This window comes from the organism of the source record quoted next, unplaced genomic scaffold (assembly GCF_019419815.1).
Source record: "Pyrus x bretschneideri cultivar Hongxiangsu unplaced genomic scaffold, Pyrus_bretschneideri_v1 Contig9, whole genome shotgun sequence".
Classification (NCBI taxonomy): Eukaryota; Viridiplantae; Streptophyta; class Magnoliopsida; order Rosales; family Rosaceae; genus Pyrus; species Pyrus x bretschneideri.
Window position 1 is genome coordinate 7,633,379 of NW_025999831.1, and position 13,600 is coordinate 7,646,978.

The 13,600-nt window shown below is 36.2% G+C and overlaps 1 protein-coding gene across 1 annotated transcript; it reads right to left on the reverse strand.

The window, feature by feature from the left end:
• Positions 1–8,125: 8,125 nt before the first annotated feature.
• On the reverse strand, positions 8,126–9,774 carry LOC125473474 (uncharacterized protein At3g28850-like). The gene has a single exon (XM_048576315.1). It carries the CDS (start codon positions 9,497–9,499, stop codon positions 8,285–8,287), a length of 1,215 nt encoding a protein of 404 aa, XP_048432272.1. The 5' UTR covers positions 9,500–9,774; the 3' UTR covers positions 8,126–8,284.
• Between the last annotated feature and the right edge of the window lie 3,826 nt (positions 9,775–13,600).

Genomic DNA, 13,600 nt, shown 5'->3' on the forward strand with positions numbered 1-13,600 from the left:
TACACTATCGCTTTTGGGGTTCTGGGAAGTAGTATCATGCGTATGTGTTTCTTTTTGTCCCGGGTCAAAAAAATCCCAACCGTTGCTGAGTTATTACAATAAATTAACCGTTCAGATTTAATACTAAGTCCGCTAACCAAGAAACTTCTTGACACGCGCAGGAGAGCTATGGGCGGATGCGATCGGTACTCTTGATATTCTGATCCTTCATAATTATTTACTCAAATTATGTATTTTGTAGTCATCTTTTGTAGTTTACTGTTAATTGTGGGTACCTATTATTCATTGTTTTTCGTATTAAAATACACTTATATATTAAAAAGGATATACATAGTATACCATAAAATTAAATGAATTTGTACGTGAGAGAGAACAATTAATTGCATGTGATCTCATATCTTAGTGGATATGATATTGGGTTTCCATCCATACATCCCAGGTTCGAAATTCCTCATTTCCTAAATTATTATAATAGTTTCAAATCATTCCCTCCGATTAATAATAATAATATTATTAATATTAATAATAAATTAAAAAGAAATAACAATAAATTACTTATACGAAAATATTCAAAATCTATCAAATTTTGAATTTGAAATTTGCGATGAGATCCAATCTAGATCTAAAATTTTGGAATGGAAATTGGAAATGATGTTTCTAATATGATTCGTCTGAAAATCACCCATATTTTGGTGTTAAAGAATTCTTCCTTAACTCATTGCGTCCCATGTTCAAAATATATTCCCTCCCTTAAGTGTGGATTAATTAGTGTATGATATCACTCGTACTAAAAACACTTTATATTGGGCTTGAACATGTCCCCTCCCCAAATTAAAATTAATTAGTGTTAAATAACGCTTGTAATCCGAAAAACAAAACAATTCGTATCAGACTCGTTGCCTCGTTGGAACTTGGAACTTTAGGGGACGTTTGTTATGAGGGACTATCTCGGACTAGACTAACTTCTGAGACTAAGCTGGATTGGGTTAGATTAGACTAAGCTAGACTAACTTAGTTAAGCGTTTGATGCAGTGACGGACTAAAAGAAGGATAATTAACAACTATTATATTAGGCTTTTTTATATTAACACCCCACAAAATGTTGAATGCACCACACATTAAAATTTAATATTAAATGACTTATTTACCCTACTATGCAATGACAATTTTGATCTTATTAGGTTGAAAAGAAAAATAAAAAATATCTATATACACCTCGAATCACTTTTAACGTATTATTTATCTTCTTCAACTATCAAAACCCCTCCGACCCTCTATTGTTGAACAAAACCCTAACCAATGAAACTACAAACATGTTGATTGAGAAAAATTATTTTTGACGAATGAAACACAAAATCGATGTTTCAGAAGCTTCATATGAGGTAAGACTTCATATTTTTTGTTGTTTTAGTGATTTTGATGACATCAATAATTATTTAATCTTGTTTTTGTTGCATTATTCAAGTTTTTATGTTCGTATTCATCTTTTAGAGATCACAGGGATTACATGAAGAATTAAACACCTAAAATCACCACCAAATATTAAAAACATACAACATGGGTTTTAATGGTGGAATTGAAAACAACCCACATATGCTTTAAATCCCAGGCGGCATCTTTTTTCAAAATCTCAGTCGACATTTTTTGTCCAAATTAAAAACTTTATAAGATTTGAGAGAATGTGGGGTATATAGAAAATATGGGATGTATGTAGAAAATGTAAGGTGTGTATTGAGAATGTGGGGTGTGAGGGTATTATGGGAATGTATGTGGGATGTATTAAGATAATTTTTAATTGAAAAAGCAAATATGGGGTGTATAAAGTATGTGAGGTTTATTCAACAGGGATGTTAATATAATAAGCCTAATATTATATTATTTAATACACATTCAATGATATTTTATTCAAGCTTTTGCCCCTTTTTTTATGTGTCTAGAACACTCTTTCGTTCCGTCCCCTTTATTAATTCAACAATATTTTAATTTTTTTATCCAACCTTTCTCTAGACTCTCTTTGGAGGGTTCTTTCTTTACTTCCTAGTTTCGTCCCCCATAACACTCCTTTTCTCCATCATTTGTCCTGCAAAACCACAACCTTCAAAATCGTTTTTCATGTGCAAAATCGTCCTCAAAACTACTCTCTCCTCCGTCTCCGTCTCTCCATTGCTCTTCGTCCCGAAGCTACTTTCACCCCTTCTCTATCCATTTCTCTTCGAAATTTTATGGGAAAAAGGACAAATTTCTGGGAATTTTTTGGAATACGGAAACAATTTTCTATTAGGATTGTTGTTGTTATCGTTTTGCTTTTTTTTTTTTTTTTCGAATTTTGGTGTTGAGATTTAGGTAACGGTGAGGCTGGGTTTTAGATTTGGGAAATGGGTTGGCAAATGGAGTTGCCCAGAAGCATGCTTACGGGCTTGTGGACTTGCATCGTTTATAAACTTGCATCGTGCAATCGTTTTTGGAGATGGGATTAGCACTCCCATGGTTTTTGGGGGGTTTAGCTAAGAAATGCTAGTCTCTTCTTTAGTCGAAGCGAGTGAGAGCTAATCTCATTAAACCTAAGCCTTCCAGGAAACAAACACGGGACTGGACTAAGAGTTAGTCCAGCCCAGTCCAGTGCATTTTAGTGAGGGCAAACACACACCTCCTTATTCTATTGGCAGGTCATTCACATTTCACAGTGTTGATTTGTTATTATGATCTACTAAACTTTGCAATTAAGTCTTAATTATTGGTTACAAATATTTAAGAAGCGAGTAATACTAAGTAGACTATGTCTAGATATTTAATAATACAATCATCAACTTTCATGTCATTTAGTTTACAAAATTTGGTCTACAAATTTAGTTCTCCTGGCATTACCCTTAAGAAACATGGGAAGGTTAGTTTTTGTACAACTGTAAATAAATATTAAGAGGGTGAGAAAATGTATGAATATCGAATTTGTCATTTATAAAGTTTGAACTTAAAAACAGAAATACCATTAAATTGTGGTACATTCAATCATGTTCTTCTAATGTTCTCATTTTGAGGACCTGTGATGACCAAATATATATTAACCACAAGATTATATTTGTGTAGATCCAAAGACTTAAAATATTTGACAATTTAATAAAGTAAAACAAGAAAAATGAGATTTCTTATGGTTCATGGATTTTAAGTTGGTTTTACTTTCTTAAGTTGTTAAATATTTGAAGACTTTGGCTCTAAACTAATATTATCTTATGGTTAATATACATTTGGTCCAACTCAAAATGAGGACCTTAAAAGAGCAAGACTGAATGTACTACAATTCAGTAGGATTTCCATTCTTAAGTTCAAACTTTATGAACGACAAATTTGATATTGATATATATTCTCACACTCTTAATATAAATATACAGTTGCATAAAAGAATAATATTTAAAATGAAAAAAAAATGTAGCCTTTAACATTCAATTTCAATTTACCGTTCTCATTCATAAAAAAAATATATCAGTTCACCATTTGGCTTCGAGGCAATTTCATCGTATCAAAGATATGTTTTCCATTAATTTAAAGGAAAATTAGAATGCCTTGCACCTTTTCTATAGTTATTAGATTAAATATTCGTCCTTTTTAAAGATTTGATTAAGGTGTTTTGATCAATTGCCACCTCAATAATTTTCTATTTATTTAATTTCCATGTCATTAATTTAAATGCATATAGAGGCATAAGGTAGTTTAGCAACTAATTGTCACATCCCGGCCCGGGTGGGACCACTTCCCGGACCCGCTCCACCACCGTAGCACGATATTGTCCTCTTTGGGCTTACCATTCCCTCACGGTTTTATTTCTGGGAACTCACACGAGAACTTCCCGATGGGTCACCCATCCTGGGAGTGCTCTCGCACGCTACTCGCTTAACTTTGGAGTTCCTACGGAACCCAAAACAGTGAGCTCCCAAAAGGCCCCGTGCTAGGTAGGATGGGAATATACATTTAAGGATCAGTCCCCTGGGCGATGTGGGATGTCACAATCCACCCCCCTTAGGGCCCCGACGTCCTCGTCGGCACATTTCCGGCCAGGGATAGGCTCTGATACCAATGTCACATCCCGGCCTGGGTGGGACGACTTCCCGGGCCCGCTCCACCACCGTAGCACGATATTATCCGCTTTGGGCTTACCATTCCCTCACGGTTTTGTTTCTGGGAACTCACACGAGAACTTCCCGATGGGTCACCCATCCTGGGAGTGCTCTCGCGCGCTACTCGCTTAACTTTGGAGTTCCTACGGAACTCGAAGCCAGTGAGCTCCCAAAAGGCCTCATGCTAGGTAGGATGAGAATATACATTTAAGGATCAGTCCCCTGGGCGATGTGGGATGTCACATAATTGCCTATAATATAGGAATTTCATTTCGTCAATTCCCTTCTACGCATTAAATGACATTTATTTAATAAAATAAAATAAAATATTAATTAACAAGTTCCTCATTTCCTTATTATCAGTATTTTATAAAAAAATTATCTTTCTATTAAAAATGTCTCAATAAAAAGTCTTCAATACATATTTTTTTCACGCATAGATATATAAAAAATATACTTAAAACTTATGGTAAATTTGAGAACAAAAGTATTGACTTTGGGTATGTTTAGATTTCAAATGTACCGAGAAACCAAATGTATCAAAAATTCAAATGTACCATAAAACCAAATGTACCCATTATTATGTAACTCTTTTGATACGTTTATATTTCAAATATACAGAGAAACCAAATGTACCAAAATTTCAAATGTACCATAAATCCAAATGTGCCCATTGTCAGGTAACCCTTTTGGTATATTTAGATTCTAAATGTACCAAAAGACCAAATGAACAAATGTATCACAAAACCAAATGTCTCTATCAAATAACCCTTTTGGTACATTTACATTCCAAATGTACTGAGAAATACGAAAAATCAAATCCACTATAGAACTAAATGTGTCCATATTATAGGTGACTAGACGTAGCTATATAATCAAATAAATCTTTATTATGTGTAGGATCTTCTAAATAATAAAATCTGACAATTTTTTTTATAAATATTCTACTATATTCACACAAAAAAAGTAAAAATTATAATAAACAATAAAAAAATGCATAGAGATGGATAATAAATGCATAAATATAGGGATAATAGGAAAAGAAAAAAAAAAGAAAACAAAATGCCCATAAGAAGTTGTGAAAAACTAAAATTCTAAACAAAATTGAATTTATGTGAAAAACTGAAATTAATAACCAAAACTTTAGGAAAATGTTTGATCAAATTTTCAAAAGGAGTGTCTGTTTAGTCTAAAAAATTAAAAACCGAGGCGCATATATCAAAGCGCCACTTGATTTAAACACTACAATCATGGACAAAAAATTTCTCTCCCCAGCCAGGTGAGAGTTGTTCTCTCTGAGTGAGAGTTTTCTCATTGTGTGTGAGTGTTCCCTTTCTTAGTCTCTAGTTCAGCCGCCAGCCTTAGTTTCAGCCACGGTCGATGGCAGTCTCTTTCGTTTTTCTTTTTCTGTTTCTTCCCCTCTGTTTTCAGATGGAACCACTCCTTGCCTATCACTTGCCATGATAGGAAAACTTTGAATCGTTGTCTCCTTTTTCTTCTCTCCACCTTATTTCCCCCTCCATGCATCCATTTTTTTCACATTCTTTCCTTCCCACATGTGATCACTCTCTATCGATTTCACTTTAGATCCGATCTGCTCCCACTTTGTTTCACCGTATTCAATGGCTTTATCGGAAGATGCGTAGAGCCTCAGCTCTGATGTTCACACCACCACCTTCCACTTGCGTGTCAGTCTCAGCACTGTTGTCGATGGTTCCACTAACTTCCTCCCCGGTTTTATACCATTGTTAGCGGCATATAGGTTATGTGTGGAGTTCGATGGAGGACATCGACGTTTGCTTCTCTTTTTGTTGTTGGAGCTTGGTTGGTCTTCACCTTTGGTGTTTGTTGGGTTGGTGGTTCATGGTCGCCGGAGCTTACTTTGACTACGGCAATGGAACTAAGCGGCTAGGGTTTTCATTTTTTTTCTATGTCTTTCTTTTTCGGGTCCAACCCTTGGGTTGGGTTGTTGTGTTGGCCCATTTTTTGTTTGTGTTTAGTTGTGAGCTTTTGTTTTGTATGTAAATTTCTGGTAATGAAAGTCTACCTTAAAAAAAAAAAAAAAAAAAAACTACAATCAAGTATGAATTTGGTAATAGAATCACATGAGAGTTAATTTTTGAGCAAATTGAGATTAAGTACTAACTGAGACAGTAGTTAGGAAACAGATTTTAAGATTAAATTAAATTTAATCTTAACAGGACCTTTAAAAAATATTCCAAACTTGTTTTCATACAACTAATGTTTAAAATATCGATATTGCAAATTTGTAGAAATACTAAGGGATATGTCAAATACAATATCAATGGAAATGGAAATGATGGACATTTAAAATGAAACTTTAGGAATGGTCAAACATTGGTTTGGACGAAATATAAGAGTTTTTCTGAAATTTAACAAATGTGTCAGAAATATCGACAATAGTTTGGCTTAAACTTAAGACTTCACCCTATTTCCATATCTTTCTCTAACTTTTTGCATATTTCCTTAGAAACATCGACTGTATTGAAGAAATTTTAAACACTACATAGAACCAACCAAACATGCATCGCTCATATTTATGTACTTGGCCTGGAGCAATTAACTTCTTGTGCCCTCTTCACATTTTCTTCATAGCGTTTCACTTCAATTTCAAAATAGTGATTCCGCCATCAACATCCGTTGATCGTGATGGAGAATTTGGATTACCCTATTTCCCAAAGGATAATACTTGGGTACTCACTAGAGAGTACCCAAATTGCTAACTACTAAATTCATGGAAAGAGATCCTTTCCGAATCTCTTCCATCAAATTCATCCAATCCCCAAATCCGGATCCTTGAAATTTGATTTAACGGCTACAAAAAGGAGTCATCTTTAAAAGTTATAATAACTTTAACCATTAAATCAAATTTCAAGAGTCTGAATTTGAGGATTAGGTGGAAGGGATCCTGAGAGGATCCCTTCCCTAAATTCAAAAAATTTGTCAAATGAAACGCTCCCCAAATTTCTACTATTCTTGTAACCAAACACACTATTTACTCTCTTTACTTGTAACCAAACACACTATTTACTCTCTTTACTTGTATCCAAACATCCATTTTCTCTCACCTCCCTCTGCATTCTCCGAAGCCATGACAGCTCCATGCCCTCAAATTTCGCCAAACACATGACAGATCAGATCCATCTTGCTAACCCTACGAAGGATATTTCATCCAAACGTCTACTATCCTTGTCCCTTTAAAAGTTATAATAACTTTAATAGTTAGATCACATTTCAAGAGTCTGGATTTGGAGATTGGGTGGAAGGGATTCGGAAAGGATTCCTTTCCTAAATTCTAAAAAGGAAGTTTTAACGAAAAGCCCACGGTACTTTTCACTTTAACAAAAAAACCACATTTTTAAACTAAAAAGTCAATCCTGATACTATTCACTTTACCTTTTATTTTGTTCTTATCATTAAAACTTAAAGTTTTCAAAATCTTTTAATTAGTTTTCTTTTTAAAAATTTGTCAGATGAAACGCTCCCCAAACGTCTACTATTCTTGTAACCAAACACACTATTTCCTCTCTTTACTTGTGTCCAAACATCCAGTTTCCCTCACCTACCTCCACCATCACCTCCCTCTCCATTCTCCGAAGCCATGACAGCTCCACGCCCTCAAATTTCACCAAACCCATGACAGATCAGATCCATCTTGCTAACCCTACGAAGGATATTTCACCCAGAAGAAAAATAATGAAGGAGGTTGAAATTATTCGGTAAAATTTCGAGAAAGTTGGTGTTCGGTAATGCCATAGATTCCACGATGGAGATTCCGATGACGATGACAGGGTGATGGTATGTGTTCCACGATAAAGAATAGGAGGATTATGGGGCGGCATCGACAGGGAAAGGATGGAGGAGAAGTGAGTTGCGCCGACGGAGGAGACGAGGTTCTCAGAAGGCGTTGGGAAGACGAGGTTTCTGGTGAAGAAACCATGGCAGGAGCAAAGCAATGCAAAACACAAAATAATTCAAAGAATTGCAGAATTGAATGTCATGAAAATGTGAAATTTATTGCATACTGTTCAAGAAGACAATGAACACAAAGAACCAAAATCCTAACAAATATTAAACAAACTTGAAACAAAATCCCCTAGGCACCTAAGAACAATAGCTATATGCAATCAGTAGTTGGCATACCAGTACCACATTCACAAGCAGCAAGCAGGGCACCTAATCAACCCGTTTTCGTTGCAATCCTGGCATCTCCTCAGTTCCCCTTCATCCTCATCAAACAGCTTTCGGCTGCCATTACATGTAGGGCACGGTGCAAACCTTGCGTCCCCACATCCTTCGCAAACAAACCCGCCATCCCTCACCGGAAACCCCCTCAAAAGCTTCCCCAATTCTCCGGCCTCGTTGAGTTGCTTAACCTCCTCTGCGCCTCCAACATACTTGCCTCTAACAAACACTTGTGGCAGACTCACCACCTTGTCCCCAACCGCGTTTTGCAACTCTTTCCTGTACTCCGAGTCCATTGAAACGTCCCTCTCGTCTACTGCCACTCTAAATCCCCTAAATATCATCCGAACGGCGCAACAATCCTCGTAAGTCTTTCGAATTCCTCTCAATGTGGTGAAGTAGATAACGATTTTATCCTCAGCGCCCGGAAGACAAAAACAAGCATTTGAAAATGGGGAATGTAGCAAAGGTGTACTAGTACAAGTGAATGATCTTACAACATTGCATCGGTTGTTGCTGCTGTCGCCCGACTGTCTAGAGGACAATGCTCTTCTGTAAGTCAAGACCACATTGGGGTCCATTTTCGACAACAACGATTCCTCGGATAAATGCTGCCACAGAGGCTTTGAATTCGACGAAGAAGATGAAGGGGCTGGCAATGCGTCCTCAACCTTTACTTCCGAGTATTTCGCCGATTCGAGAGAATCAAACGGTCTTCTTGAGTACCTGCAAGAACTGGCCTTCTCGGGAAAAGCAATGGGGCGGTCATAAATGGGGTGTTTTGCAGAGAAATGGGAGTGGAAATCGGAGTCGTTGAGACCATCCATGAGTTCCCAGGTGTTGATGACGGAGTCGGGGGAGGAGGTGGAGTGTTGTTGGGGGTGGGGGTGATGTTCAGGAGAATCGTGACCGTTGAGATTGAGGAGGGGGTTTAAGGGAGATGGAGGGTCGAGACGGAGGGAGCCGTAGGTGGTGGAGGTGAGGGAGACGAGGTGGTGAGTGTCGCCTTTTCGGAGAGGAGGGTGGTGGACGAGAGGGGCGGAGGAGATTGAGAGAGCTCTTCTGGAGGTGGAGAGAAGTGGGGAGGAATTGGATGAGTCTTGGAAGGAAGTAGGAGCAATTTGTGAATTCTGTTCTGGGTTTTTGGTTAGAAGGGTGAGGGGTCTTGAAGCAGAGCACCCCATCTCTCTCTCTCTCTCTCTCTCTCTCTCGCACAGACACACAGAGAGAGAAAGATAGAGACTTTTTGGTTTGGTTTGTGTCTCGTTTGTTTTCTGAAGGGAATAAGATTGTTGCTTCTAGTTCTAGAGAGAGAAAGAGAGGAGGATTGTGGAGGTGGGTTTGGGAGCTTTTAGTGAGAGAGAGAGAGAGAGAGAGAGAGGAGGAGGAAAGAGAGAGAAGGAGTAATGTTTTGGTGAGGAAGAGATTTCAAGAAGGAGAAGAAGGGGTTTGGGTAATTGAGAAATTGGGTGGGAGAGGGGAAGTTGAATAAATGAATGAAGCCACAAAACGCGGTTCGTTTCTAATTAGGTTTTTTTTTTTTCATGAATTTATTGATAAATAAATATTAATTTTGTAATTAAACAAATTTGTAAAGGCGCCCTAGTTGTACTAAATTTGGAATCATTGGAGGCAAAACCTTGGATTAAGGAAATCATTAATTTTGGAAAGTTTCAAGAATCATTTGCAGTAAAGGAACCGGTATGATATGTCGCAGTCTGCATTCATGTGTGCGGATTGACATTTGGATCAATTTCTGCGCTCATAAGGGTAAATAAGGAAAGGTGTTTCAATGCGCACCAAACTTCAATACATACGTCATTGTCATTGTATGAGTAGAATGACAGTTGAAAAAAATTTCTTCTACTTGTACAATAACATGCATATCGTCTTGTATTTTGGTTACATTGAAAAGTCTCTTATAAATAAGATAAACATGTCAATCCGAATATTTATGGTTAATTGCAGTTTCCCTATATATTTTGCATAGATATAATTGAAGATTTTCTTTAGGTTAGCGGAGGAAAGTGATTCGAAGTTAAGTGTAGAGATGAAAGCATATTTGGTCTAGGTAATAATACTAGTGTAATGTGGTTATCTTCATGTCTGCTTGTTAAATAATGCTTCAAACGAGTAATTTTTGTAAGTTTTGACATCCATTGCTAATAACAAACTAAAACACTTATCACAAACAAACCAAGTTCTGATACAATTTGACCCATATAAAAAACATTATGGTCTTGTTTGTTTTGAATTTGAGCCAAACACGTAACTAATACATTGACAATAACCTCTGGATATGCGTCGTGCATGAACCAAACATATTATACTGTTAGGTAAGGCTTCAATTTCACAATGCAGGACATGTCCTAGTTTGATGCTTCAAATGTTATAGAAGTGAAGAGTATTACATGTGCAATGCAGGTTAGAAAACTTGCATTGAAAGCACATTTACTTTCACATTTTTTATTAAATTTGGTTCTTTTTTTTGTGTATCTTGTTGCAGGACCAACTTAGCAACTATCTTTATATAACAAATTATCACCCAAATTGAATGGTGTGAACACAACTACCTCCACCAATTGTGATAAAAAAAAAAAAATTAAATAAAAAAAAAATAAAAACCTACCTCCACCAATTATTTAATGCGAAAACATAAATAATTGTAGATACAACAAACAAAAGTGACAAAAAGTAGAAACTTGGCGATGGACGGAGTTGACTTAGGCCCAGCAGGGGCCGATGCCCCCCGCGTCAATTATTTTTTGTTGAAAAAATATTTTTTTTATTGCGTGTGACATTAATATTAATTCTTTTATGCATTATTGTTATTGTTGAAAGAGCATATTCAGTCATAAAATTTCTAAAGATCGATTGAGAAATTGGATGAGAGATAAATGGATGAATGATAATATGATTATTTTTTAGATAGAGATTTGATGGTATTAGTAATGAAGTTGTCATGCAATGTTTCAAAACATAAAACGCGTCGAGAGATATTGTAATAAGTTGTATAAAAAAACTTATGGATTAATATATATATATATATATAAGTGTTTTGTTGAGTACATTCTTGAACTTTTTAATTTGCGATTTTGTTATTTGAGGGTGCCTCCATCTATGCAGATCTCTAGCTTTGTCCTTGGACGCATCAACCATTTAACGCTAAGATATATGATATTTTCTATTTGGTTGGTTGCATATCTAATCGTTAAATGGTAAATATATCAAGTAAACTAATGGAATATTTGTCTGTCCAAACTTTGAAAGAGTGTAGTACATGCTTATCAATCTGCTACTTGCATTAGGACTTCTCAAGTATCCTTTCTTGTAATAGACAATTGTTCTAATTATTAGCATTTTCTTGAAATTAATTGATCTCTTTCATTCAATCCCGTTCTCCTCGACCCTACGGTCCAAGGAGATTGTGGCCAATTATTGTTCGATCTTAGACTTCTTAGTACAAACAGTGGAGATGATGGAGTTTAGGAGAACGGGACTATTCTTTCTCCATATACAAGCGGTATAGAGGAGAGAAAATGCATACTCTGTTCACATGAATGAATGTGAAATAAAGGTCCATAAACTAAAAATCCATAAAAATTCATGGGTATTTGTCCTTGCACTTATCACAATCCGGAACAATGATCATTTTCTATGTTAAAATTTACATCCAAAATAAAAGGTTTAAAGGAGCAAATTAGGGACGGAAGTTTTAATAGAGTTATCCAAACTGATCATCGTCTTGTGACAAGTTAGGGGATCAATACTCACAAATTTCTATTATCCTAAACGTGCAAGTGTAATCACATAAACCAAGTCGAAGACTGTTGTCAAAGGCCTTCAAGTTTCCAAGATCCTAGAAGAAAACAAAATGTATTGTTTGCCCCATATACCTACTGGAGATCTTTTAACCGTTGGTTCTCAATAAAAGATATAATGACTGAGATTTAACGGTTAAAAATTCCGGAGCCTAGGTTACTTTGGACCAGAACTTTTGAGATTGAGATGCTAAAATTGAGCATGGGTTTAGTTTGGGTTTGGGTTTGGGTTTGGGAATATCTGTTATCTGAGTTCTAGAAAGAGACTGAAAGAATAATAATGAATCCAAGAAAATGACATGGTTTTCCAGCAGATTGAAATGGACTTATGATAAATGGGAAGGACCACCATTCACAAAATTATTCAAAAAATTAGGGCTAATTCCACGGAGGTCCATTCATCCCATGTGGGTTGAGCTGCCAAGTCATTATCTTTGCTAACTTTATCGCTCTATCTTCTGCCTTATCCAATCTCTCAGTCTCAGAGAAGCAACAACAAAGCTATATCCTACTAAGTGAGATCAGCTGTATGAATCCTAACGCCACTTCGCTCGGTTTTGTGTCAAGTTAGATACAAGTACTCCAAGTCTTAAAGAAGAAAGGAGCAAATAAAATTCACAAATTTGTTTGATTTGCATAAACTTTCCTACCAATGAGATTATTTGTGTAAACAGTGGCAAGCCTGTAATTATATTTTATCTCAAGCCTTTCTTGGACATTGAGACCGAAAGAAACATTTGGGGCAAATCACGTGCAGCATAGTTTGTCAATTGATACATACTTCTTACATGAATTAATATGACAAACTATTAGTTAAGGAATCAACTGTTATATTATGTAATCCACTAATTGTTGGTATAAAAGGTTGGCTCGATATAAGTCAAGATGGATGTGAAGATAGTCCCCCATCGGAGAAGTCCCAACAATAATCTAAGGTTTAAATATAAGTGTTCCACTTCTAATTGCACCAAGGCTTTTTGAGATAAACCCCACACGTGAGGTTCATTGCGCTTGATACCACCCAGGGGATGGAGCCTAGGTGAATAAATGGGGACAATATCGGTGCATGGCAGCCTCAATAGTGGACACTTATGGAGCTCATGACACAACACTAATGTGGTAAAATATATATGCTCCTCCACTAATTTTTAAAAAGAAGAGTCACAAGAGCAGGTTTGATTTGATGTACTTCCTAATGAAGAGATTAGTTGTGAAATTTTGATTAGAAAGATATGTTGGCATTCATTTGGAAGAAAAATATGCTACCCAAGTTAGTACCCAGAAGAGCTCTAACTTTTTAACCCTAGCATTTGTTTTGGTCTAGAGATTTGGATTTATGCAGTTAACTCAGTGGTGTATACAAAAAGAAACATCAAAACTGTAAGTTTTATGCAAAAACACTCGGCACAATTGGCAAAAAAACCCTCATTTATCCACCTGTCATCCTCCAATTGATTCTTAATC